This window comes from Crinia signifera, chromosome 3 (assembly GCF_055691185.1).
Source record: "Crinia signifera chromosome 3, ASM5569118v1, whole genome shotgun sequence".
NCBI lineage: Eukaryota > Metazoa > Chordata > Amphibia > Anura > Myobatrachidae > Crinia > Crinia signifera.
The window spans coordinates 24,518,648-24,530,667 of NC_139219.1; the positions used below are offsets into that span (position 1 = coordinate 24,518,648).

Genomic DNA, 12,020 nt, shown 5'->3' on the forward strand with positions numbered 1-12,020 from the left:
ATGGCATAGCCTGAGCTACAGTGTAGAGAGGATGGCATGGCCTGAGCTACAGTGTAGAGAGGATGGCATAGCCTGAGCTACAGTGTAGAGAGGATGGCATGGCCTGAGCTACAGTGTAGAGAGGATGGCATAGCCTGAGCTACAGTGTAGAGAGGAAGGCATAGCCTGAGCTACAGTGTAGAGAGGACGGCATGGCCTGAGCTAAAGTATAGAGAGGACGGCATGGCCTGAGCTAGAGTATAGAGAGGACGGCATAGCCTGAGCTAGAGTGTAGAGAGGACGGCATGGCCTGAGCTAGAGTGTAGAGAGGACGGCATGGCCTGAGCTACAGTGTAGAGAGGACGGCATAGCCTGAGCTAGAGTGTAGAGAGGACGGCATGGCCTGAGCTAGAGTGTAGAGAGGACGGCATGGCCTGAGCTAGAGTGTAGAGAGGATGGCATGGCCTGAGCTACAGTGTAGAGAGGATGGCATGGCCTGAGCTACAGTGTAGAGAGGATGGCATGGCCTGAGCTACAGTGTAGAGAGGATGGCATGGCCTGAGCTACAGTGTAGAGAGGATGGCATGGCCTGAGCTACAGTGTAGAGAGGATGGCATGGCCTGAGCTACAGTGTAGAGAGGATGGCATAGCCTGAGCTACAGTGTAGAGAGGATGGCATGGCCTGAGCTAGAGTGTAGAGAGGATGGCATGGCCTGAGCTACAGTGTAGAGAGGATGGCATAGCCTGAGCTAGAGTGTAGAGAGGATGGCATGGCCTGAGCTAGAGTGTAGAGAGGATGGCATAGCCTGAGCTACAGTGTAGAGAGGATGGCATGGCCTGAGCTACAGTGTAGAGAGGATGGCATGGCCTGAGCTACAATGTAGAGAGGATGGCATGGCCTGAGCTACAGTGTAGAGAGGATGGCATGGCCTAAGCTACAGTGTAGAGAGGATGGCATGGCCTGAGCTAGAGTGTAGAGAGGATGGCATGGCCTGAGCTAGAGTGTAGAGAGGATGGCATGGCCTGAGCTAGAGTGTAGAGAGGATGGCATGGCCTAAGCTAAAGTGTAGAGAGGATGGCATAGCCTGAGCTACAGTGTAGAGACATTACATGAGCTAGAGGGTAGAGTAGCTAGAGTGTAGAGTGGAGGCCATGATCTGAGCTACAGTGTAGAGAGGGCACATGACATAAACTAGTGTAGAGCGGGGGTATGGTTTGAGCTACAGTGTAGAGAGGGAGGTTATACCCTGAGCTAGAGTGCAGAGAGGGTACATGACATAAATGACAGTGTAGAGCAGTGGCATGACCAGAGCTAGACTGCAGAGCAGGGGAATGGTCTGAGCTACAGTGTAGAGAGGGAGGTTATACCCTGAGCTAGAGTGCAGAGAGGGCACGTGACAAACTACAGTGTAGAGCGGGGGCATGACCTGAGCTAGAGTGCAGAGCAGGGGAATGGTCTGAGCTACAGTGTACAAAGAGGGGCATGAACTGAGCTAGAGTAGAGAGACCGACACATTTTTTTACTGAGGGTAATCACTGGCGCAGTGCGAAGCATTTGCATGCACATCGCACCAATATCATTGCATTGCAGTAACACCGGCACAGCGTCCGGCAATACAATGTGTTTCAGAACTGAAAAACGCCCGTCACTTATTAGTCTATTGTCTGGTCGTTTTTTTGCATCGATTTTGCACATTGACTGGTAGTAAATCTCCGATGTTCATTGAACACTCTAGGAAACATCGATGTTTGCTGGTGGGCGGTTTGGTCGATTTTTACATTGAATACATTTTTAATATGCTAAATTGATAAAGAACATGAAATCAATCTTTAGTACATACTGTATACCCCGCGGAGTGAGGACGGGAGGGAAAGAGACGCGACTGCAGCTCCCCTGACAATCGTGCGATATAAACCTATTATATAGGGACAAGCAGAAGGGAACGTCTAGTGTATAAAGGGCCGCAATGCAGGATTAATGGATGTTCTGCAATGCAACGCCGTCCCTGTGTGGCCCACAGCGCTGTATAACCACAGGCGGAATTTCTCCTGTGAGGCCTTTTATTTGTATTTAATTAGACTTTTCATCAGGAGCTGGAGAGTGTGGGCCCAGTCTGCGCTGCAGTCGGAGGTGGGGACGGATCTACAGCAATGAGGACGCTGGCTGGGTGAGGATGAGGCTGCAATTATTTCTGGGTGGTCCAGGGACTGCCACCTTTGCAGAGAGAGACAAGAAGTTTTATTACACAGCTGGAAACCGTATGAAGTTCATGCTCTCTCCGTTACTAACTCTGTGTCCTGACAGTTCTCTGTGTTCTCAGCAGTTCTCTGCACATATGAGAGACGGTGCTTCCCAGCAGGACACTGGCCCATTGTATTTACTCACTGACCCACGTCTGAGTACTGACCCACGTCTGCTGTCATCTTCCAGAGATGCTCTGGCACTACGCTACACCGGCACTAGTACCACTGGCAGGGGGATGGGGCATAGGGTTGACTGCATGAAGGTCGACATGAATGGGATACGGTCATTGGGTCTACAGCAAGTTGGTCGACAAGCATTGGGTTGACACTGTTAAATAGTCATGGGGATAGGTCGACATGGGTCTAGATCGACACAAGCAATAGGTCGACAGTCCTTGTCCCATGTCCACCTTTCACCATGTTGACCTTTTCCCATGTCGACCTAACGGTGTCGACCTAATGCTTGTCGACCAACTAGCTGTAGCCCAAACGATCCCAACCTACATGAATTAGATTGACCACTGAAGGTCAACAGGGCTTATAAATACACTTGAAATAGGTCGACATGGGTTGGAAGGTCGAAACAAGCATTAGGTCGACAGTCGACATGGACACCTAAGTTTACCGCATCCCCTCGCATAGCTCGCTGTGCTCGGCACACTTTGTTATTCTCCCACCACGCCGTAGTGGATGGTAGCGTATGTCGGCACATGTCGGCTCAAAAAAAAGAGAAACTCATTTCGACCTTTTGACTGTCGACCTTCCCATGCAGGGAGGAGGTCACTGGTCCAGGCAGCAAAGCAGGAGGCTGTCCGGACACAGGTGAGGGGGGGGGGGAGCGGTGCGGCGGGGGACGCGAAGGGAAGCCCATAGGCTTCTATGGGGCTACGCCATCTAGAACAGGTGTAACCCCCCGCAGCGAAGCCCCGGCGCTGGGGCTTTGCTGCAGATGAAAATGCGGTAACCACCCCGAAAACGGGATTTTTACGGTATTTTATGTTTGGCGCATCTCGCCCATAGTGAGAGCTGCATGTTACATAAAGAGAACTTACAATTGTTCTGTGGTTAATATACGGATACAGATATTAATTACCAAGGAAAGGTGACCGACTTACCAGCGAGCGGGCAAAAAAAAAACGCTCGTTGGTCGGCGACCACTGAAAGATTTTTCGCCTGTACGGCCGCACCCGAATGGATGTGCTAGCGAACCCATCCATCTGCATGCAGCATTTGTGCAGCGTAGGCGTTCGCTGCTTACCAACCAACCTGAATCACCCCCTTTATTCCTAAAATGGGATTATAACAAAAAAATTTATTAAAGGCTTAATACATCTGCCCCAATGTTTGGAGAGAGATAAAATGAAGAGAGATAAAGTCGAGAAAAAGGTCGACATGGAAAATGTCCATACATGAAAGTTGAACATTGAGTTTTCCAGGTTTTTTTGGGTGTCACTGTTGACACCTGAGCACGTGCACCCCCCCCCCAATTAGTGTAGCGTTTCACTTTACCCTTCCCAGAGTCCACGTGTGTGGTAAAACATAAAAAAAGTAGTTAAAACCTCACGTTGACCTTTTCATGCGTCAGCCATTGCCATCTCGACATAATGCTTGTGTCGACCTTCCAACCTTAGCTCCGTCATCCTATTTCAGGTGTCGACCCAATGGATGTCAAGCTACAGTTGGTCGACCTGAATGACCCATACCCAGACATACAGCTCCTGCCCTGCACCTACCGGCTACTCCAGCCGTGTCCGTGTCTGTTACAAGAAACACTTTTGTGACCCAACCTTTGCTGTTCTAACTACCGGTCCGTACCTCCAGCTCCACCGCTGTAACCTTGGCTACAACAGACCAAACCTTTTCCCAACTCTAACTCTAAACTCAACACTGTGGCACAGTGGTTAGTATGTGTGCCTTGCAGTGAGGAGCTCATGACATCTATTCCAACTATGGAGATCTGTGTGGGGTTTTCTTGTTCTCCCTGGGCGTGGTAGACTGTAAGCTCCAATGGGGCAGGGACTGATGTGCCTCGTTCTCTATACAGCGCCACGTTATATCCTTTAGAGTTACCTGACCCAGTTCGGTGGTGGAGGGTAAATGCAGCCTGGGCAGGGCAGTGACACAATACTCTTATTAAATACAGACCTGGGAGACTGGCGGACGTAAAGCAGCTCATTTGATCAAGTTTTGAACCCCAGGCCACCTACTAATGCTCTGCCAGACATCGGCCGTCCTGGAACATGCCAGTATTGTCAGCCTGCCAGGGAGAGCTAGTCTCCACATGTCCTTAAGTCTAGATATCAGGATGACCTCATCCAAATAACGTGTTCTTTATTCCAATTTAATGTAAAACCTCTGGTAACCAAAACCAAGCCTGTCCTGTTTGGTAATGATTAAATATCACAAACATTCTGAGGCTGCAAATTGCAGATTTGGGTACAATTGGATACACTGGGATACAGGAAATGACTTGGCTGGAGTGTCACATGATTCAGCCGGCAGGACCCATGTGGTGCCCACTACCAAGCATTGCTCGCATGCTGCTGGGAAAGGTCACATGGTCTCCTGGTGGCCCCTTCTCCTCACTGGCACTGAGGCCTAGGATGCCATTCCTCCAGCCGTCCCCTTCTACCCCCCTTGCTGCAGTCAGCCCTAGGCATTAGTCTATAGTGGTCCAGCAATGCTCATCTCTCTATGGGGCCCATATCTCTTATATATTTGGCTACATCTGTCACTCAAAGTGTGTCTGGAGCTGTAACTCTGGGTGGAGCCTCTGACTCACATGATTGACTCACATGACAGAGAACCAGCCCAGTGAGCCCACAGACAGTGCCAGACACCCTCTGCCTCTCCATGTTACACAGCAAAGACACAGCTACTCACCAGACACACCATACCTCCATACCTCCCAACATGACCCTCTCCAGGAGGGACAGAATGCTCTGTTTCTGGACTTCCATCTTAATTTATGATTGTCATCACCTGTTTTAAACAAGGTAATTGATAAGAAAGGTGTTTAAGCACAGGTGATGGTAGTCCATAAATTAAGAAGAAAGTCCAGAAACAGAGCAATGTGTCCCTCCCAGAGAGGGTCATGTTGGGTATGCCCCTGCGACAACCCCCCCGCCCCCGCGATTCACTGCAACCCCCCGCGCCCCCCCATCCCACGATTCGCAGCAACCCCCCCCCCCCGCGACTCCCCCTCCCGCAATTCACCGCATCCACCCACGACCCCTCCTCCCGTGATTCGCGGACACCCCTCACCTCCTCCCTCCACCCCCACGCGCGATTCATGGCAACCCCAGGATTAAATGGCACATGCAAAACACTGGCACGGCTATGGTCGACAATGAAAAAGGTTGACATGAGTTTTTGAAGATTTATTTTTCTTTTTTTGAATGTTTTCATATTCATTCTCATGTGTCGACATGGACACCGATGAAGTGCCACACTTATGTCAACATTTACATGTGTTGCACTTTCTGTGTTGATTTTTTGCACGTCAACCTAGACATCATCAACCAATTCTTTGTATAATATATAACACCTGTTCTGTTTTACTGTAGGTGTTTTAAGTCAGACCTTTTACTGCTACTATTACTGTTTATGTAAATGCATTCTGAATGACAGCAACATCCTACCATCCTTCTACAAGAATATATAACCAACTAGGTGATTCATCGCGCCCCGTGCACCCCCCCTCCCGCGATTCGCAACCCCCCCTCGCGCAATTCATGCCCCCTCCCACGCTTTGCGGACCCCCGCCCTCTCCCGCGATTCGCCGACACCTGCGCCCCCTCCCTCCCTTGATTCCCCGTAACTTCCACCACTGGGGAGTCGCTGACGCTGTTTTGCCCACATGCCCCTATCATGCCTCATAGCCCAGCCTCCTGCTCTCATGCACCCTAACTCCCACCCAGTAGGAGGAGACACTGACTCAGGGCCACCATCCTGTACTCCTGTACTGCCACACTGGACCCTCACCCACTGGCAGAAGCTGCACAGTATCTCCCACCCTCCTCTTTAGTCCCCCTTATGCCCACACACCCCTATCACTACCCAGCCTCCTGTTTTTCTGTGTCGTGACCTCCGCCAGTGGGGAGCTGCTGACTCAGAAACACCCTACTATACTATTGCACACACACACCTAAACAACACGCACACACAGCCCCCCCCCCCCCCACACCCACAAATGTCACTGTACCATCCACACTATCAATGTACATCTTACTCTGTAACCGCTTTTTAATTAAACAAAACAATACACACCCCCTTCCACATCATATGCTCTCTATTTAACACATTTCACCTATAACTCAAGTTGCAATACAGGCCATCTTTCATACAATTCTAACCATCTTTCTCATATACAAATGTTCACAAATTAAGGGGGCGCAGCCCCTTACACCAGTGTGAAGAGCGCCCGTAGGGTGCGATGAATCACCTAGTACTATTAAATAATTGCGGCTAATTCCCCCAAAACACCCGTTTTCGGGGATTAGCCGCAAAGATTAAGTACCCCTGAGGAACCACTGCAGGAATCACCGATCCCTGCTGCCCTGCCGGCAGCCTCACCCCCATAGGTTTCTATAGGGGTATGGGTCATAGGGGCAACTGTATGACTGTCGACATACATTAGGTTGACCACTAAAGGTCAACGGGGCTTAGGTCGACACATGAATTAGGCCAACATGGCTACGGCCGAGAGGGTTGGAAGGTCAACACAAACATTAGGTCGATAAACGAAAGGTCGACATGACTCCACGCCCTAGTGGATAGTAGGGTATGAAACAGAGCCTGTCGGCACTTGTCGGCTCAAAAAAACTCATGTCGTCATTTTGACTGTCGACCTTCCTATTGTCGACTAACGCTGGTGTCGATCTTCCAACCCTGACGACCTTAGCCATGTCGACCTATCTCATGTGTCAACGAAAGCCCTGTTGACTTTTAGCGGTATGTCGACAAGTGGCCGCATCCCATTTCTATGTGGCATGCGGTACTGCCCAATGTATAGATATCAGGCAGCATGGCATCAGGTCCCTGGGCTACAGCCATTCTGAGATGTAGCCTATGGGCTACAGATTGTCCCGCCCCGATCAGCGAGGGAGTCAACACGCCCGCAGTCCCCACTGGTACTGGGCGATGCAGATTGCAGGGACGGGCTCCTAAAATCCTATGGGCCCCGTGTGTTGTCCAAACTCTCACCGAGGTGGCTTATGTTACACAGCTAGGAGAACGGCCTTGGACCCCAGTAGGTGTCCGATGAAATTCCGGAACCGAGCTAAGCAATATACCGAACTGACGGTCATCCTGCGTAATCCCGCGCAATGGGGAAGATGTAATCCAGTACAAGACATTGCTTGTGCAGCCGGTGCGACGCGCATGGGACCGCGCATCCCATCTGCTGTCATTCAACTGCAGTTCGGGTTCTCTTCATGCGGTTGATCAAAGCAAATAAAGGAAAAGAGCCCAATTTGCAGGTCAGTTGCCTAGGCATGGGGGGCCTTTAGAAGCCAATTAGTTGCTATGGGCAACTCACTTTATATCTGGACCCATCTCCCGCAATAATCTGTAATAGGAGAAGAATCCTAAATGAATGAGTCATTCAAGTGTGAGCGATTCTTAGCAACCAATTAGATGTTAGCTATTCTTCATCTAGTACATTCTATAAAATCTGATTGGTTGCTATAGGCAACACCTATCCTTGATAGCTCCCCCCCTTAATAAAAGTATTATCTTTATTTTCTTATAATAAGATACATAGGAGGTTGCCCCTGTATAGTTTCATGATGTTGATCGTTCTGCCACTAGAACTGGCATTTATATGGCACCCAGGGTAATAAGGCATGGCCGCCTGGATTGGTATTTGCCACATGGCGTGCCCAACAGTAAGCTGCAGATGTATGAGTTGGGATGAGGAGTCCTATTACTGGCTGGGACCAGCGATGGGATGAGGAGTCCTATTAATGGCTGGGACCAACAATGGGATGAGGAGTCCTATTACTGGCTGGGACCAACAATGGGATGAGGAGTCCTATTACTGGCTGGGACCAGCGATGGGATGAGGAGTCCTATTACTGGCTGGGACAAGCCATGGGATGAGGAGTCCTATTACTGGCTGGGACAAGCCATGGGATGAGGAGTCCTATTACTGGCTGGGACAAGCCATGGGATGAGGAGTCCTATTACTGGCTGGGACCAACAATGGGATGAGGAGCCCTATTACTGGCTGGGACCAGCGATGGGATAAGGAGTCCTATTACTGGCTGGGACCAGCGATGGGATGAGGAATCCTATTACTGGCTGGGACCAGCGATGAGATGAGGAATCCTATTACTGGCTGGGGCCAGCGATGGGATGAGGAGTCCTATTACTGGCTGGGACCAGCGATGGGATGAGGAGTCCTATTACTGGCTGGGACCAGCGATGGGATGAGGAGTCCTATTACTGGCTGGGACCAGCGATGGGATGAGGAATCCTATTACTGGCTGGGACCAGCGATGAGATGAGGAATCCTATTACTGGCTGGGACCAGCGATGGGATGAGGAGTTCTATTACTGGCTGGGACCAGCGATGGGATAAGGAGTCCTATTACTGGCTGGGACCAGCGATGTAATGAGGAGTCCTATTACTGGCTGGGACCAGCAATGGGATGAGGAGTCCTATTACTGGCTGGGACCAGCGATGAGATGAGGAATCCTATTACTGGCTGGGACCAGCGATGGGATGAGGAGTCCTATTACTGGCTGGGACCAGCGATGGGATGAGGAGTCCTATTACTGGCTCAGACCAGCGATGGGATGAGGAGTCCTATTACTGGCTCAGACCAGCGATGGGATGAGGAGTCCTATTACTGGCTCAGACCAGCGATGGAATGAGGAGTCCTATTACTGGCTGGGACCAGCGATGGGATGAGGAATCCTATTACAGGTTGGGACCAGCGATGATACAATAGCAGGAGTGGGTGAGGAGTGTGATGGCTGAGTGCAAACACTCAGGATTTACTATCCCGCACTGCAATAACTCCTGGTGCTTCTGTGCCATCTGCGTCCACCTACTAGTGAGACACAGACATCAAACAAAGGCTGCTCCATCTGCGCTGGCTACATTATGGAACTGAGGAATCTGAAGAGTGGGGCTAAACCACAGAACTAACTCTTGCTGATCGGCAGAAATGTGCGATTAGTCACCGTCCTCAGCGTTATCATCCCCCAGGGACAGAACTGTTACACCACAAAACTCAGGGAGAAGAGGAATGCAGAAGTGATTGGTCTGAACATGACTTAATACCTGCTTAGAGGTCATCTGTAATTCATTGTGTTCCCATCCATCTACCAGCGCCTCTGTAATAAAGGTTTCATCACATCCAAGCAGCTACCAGTGCCGGGATTTCCTAAGAAAAGTGCTAACATTCTATCTATCTATCGATCTATCTATCTAATCTATGTATCTATCTATCTATCTATCGATCGTCACACGCTGAGATATGCTGGACCCGGGTTGAGTTCCGAGAGAGGCATGTGCAGGACTCCAGGTTGTGGAATGAAGTTCCTCTTCACGCACCGTCTGCAGCAACCAACAGGGTACTAGTAACACAGGCAGGAATATTCCGAACAATACCTGTGTATCCCTTAAAATGTGTCAATGAGGAATGAAGGCACCTGTGCACCTGCCAGGTGTCCTGGAAAATGTGAACTGTGTAGGACCGAGTTTGAGAACCCCTGCACTATTCAATCAACATGTTGAACAGTGTCCAGCATATCGTGTGGTCCTGCGTACATACTATACAATGTACAGCACATAAAACGGGACGATGATCTACAATGCGTGATGGCGGAGCCACCCGAGTCAGCTTTGCTTACATATAATTAACAGAAATGCTCAGCCAGTCTGCCTGTAATAAATGCAGGTGACATTTCCCTGTTTGGTAGACTGGTCTCTGACACGACTCTGGTTTCACCCCCCAAATGCCACATGTCCATCATGCTGCAGCTAAGGAGGGCAGGGACTGTGAGCGATCACGCAGAAGGAGACCGGAGCATGAGCAGTACAGATCCTCTAGGGTAGGGCTGGCCAAACCGGTACTCAAGATCTACCAACAGTTCAGGATTTCTAGATCACTTAGGTGGAGCACAGGTGCAGTCATTACTGTCACATTTCCCAGACCACCTAGCTGGTGCACAGGTATAGTCATTACTAACTGTCACATTTCCCAGACCACCTAGCTGGTGCACAGCTGTAGTCATTACTAACTGTCACATTTCCCAGACCACCTAGCTGGTGCACAGGTGTAGTCATTACTAACGGTCACATTTTCCAGACCACCTAGCTGGGGCACAGGTGTAGTCATTACTAACTGTCACGTTTCCCAGACCACTTAGTAATGACTACACCTGTGCCAATCTAAGTGGTCTGGGAAACGTGACAGTAATGACTACACCTGTGCACCAGCTAGGTGGTCTGGAAAATGTGACAGTTAGTAATGACTACACATGTGCACCAGCTAGGTGGTCTGGGAAATGTGAGTTAGTAATGACTACACCTGTGCACCAGCTAGGTGGTCTGGGAAATGTGACAGTTAGTAATGACTATACCTGTGCACCAGCTAGGTGGTCTGGAAAATGTGACCAGACCACCTAGCTGGGACACAGGTGTAGTCATTACTAACTGTCACGTTTCCCAGACCACCTAGCTGGTGCACAGATGTAGTCATTACTATCTGTCACATTTTCAAATGTGTGCTGCACTCATTCCTAACAGACCCATTCTACAGATCTACAGGTAGTCTGGAAAACATGGTCTGTTGGTAGATCTCGAGGACAGGTTTGGCCACCCCTGGTAGGAGGAGTTGGAACCCTGCCATTTCCCAGAGAGTATAGTCCTTTCATTTATGAAGGACATTCAGCCAGAATATGGGCACATCTAAGGAAGAAAACTCCCTAGTTCTGTAAGGAGTGGTCTAGTTCCTGAGGTGCAGGAAGTCTAAGCTATGTAGGATGATTTATACGTAATAAAGGATACACTTCACTTCATTTATATATCTATAATTACACCTCTAATATATTTACCAGCTATTTACGGAAGCAATAAGGAAGGATAAGCTACCATACCTAGCATAAACGCTAACCAAACACTTCGAGGCAAGGATACAAAAAGTGCCGTGCATCCGCGATGAGGATCCAGAAATAACAGCACACAACCCACACAATGACAGCCGTTACAGGAACACGCGGTTAATAGATCAGGCCTGGAAGTGTATTAGGCTGGCCTGTTCCTCACACGTAACCCACGGAGGCTGCTAATCCCACTAAAATAACTTATTTGGAACAGAAATGTCAGCGAGCTGTAATTTTAGCTGGTCTCTCGGAGACTCGGAGAGGGGCTGTCAGTAATTACAGGTTAGAAAGGAACTTAATATATCGCTGAGTCTATGTAACCACTTGGAGATTGGGTGTAGTGACCAGCAGGGGGCCCTCTTCTGCCCACTAATATAAAGATGCAATATTACCCGGGTAGTTCATTTGTTTGGTGAGAACATTGGATCACAGGGATTATAACTGGTGATCTGGCGTCTAACTGCTGCAAACACCATCGGCTTTCCTGTGTGTCAGCTCATAAACGTCCCCAAATCTCGAATTTAAACAAAACAGCGGCAGACCATTTTAAAAATAAAAAGAGGCAGGGTTGCCCTTAGCAGCCAATCAGATTCTGTCTAGCATTTTCTAGGCTGCAAAAGCCAAATGACAGATATAATCTGATTGGTTGATATGAGCAACAACACCTCTTTGTTTTTAGA

The 12,020-nt window shown here is 49.4% G+C and overlaps 1 protein-coding gene across 4 annotated transcripts in view; it reads right to left on the reverse strand.

The window, feature by feature from the left end:
• Window positions 1-12,020, reverse strand: part of RBKS (ribokinase) — a 58,998-nt gene that overhangs the window by 10,248 nt on the left and 36,730 nt on the right. Inside the window, exon 9 of one of the 4 annotated variants that reach the window (XM_083175472.1) lies at window positions 1,848-2,194. The exons of the other annotated variants lie outside the window; for them this stretch is intronic. Coding sequence (XP_083031598.1) covers window positions 2,123-2,194 — 72 coding nt within the window. The 3' untranslated portion in view covers window positions 1,848-2,122. Of the gene's footprint in view, window positions 1-1,847; window positions 2,195-12,020 lie in introns of those variants that run through there. 4 annotated transcript variants of the gene reach the window in all.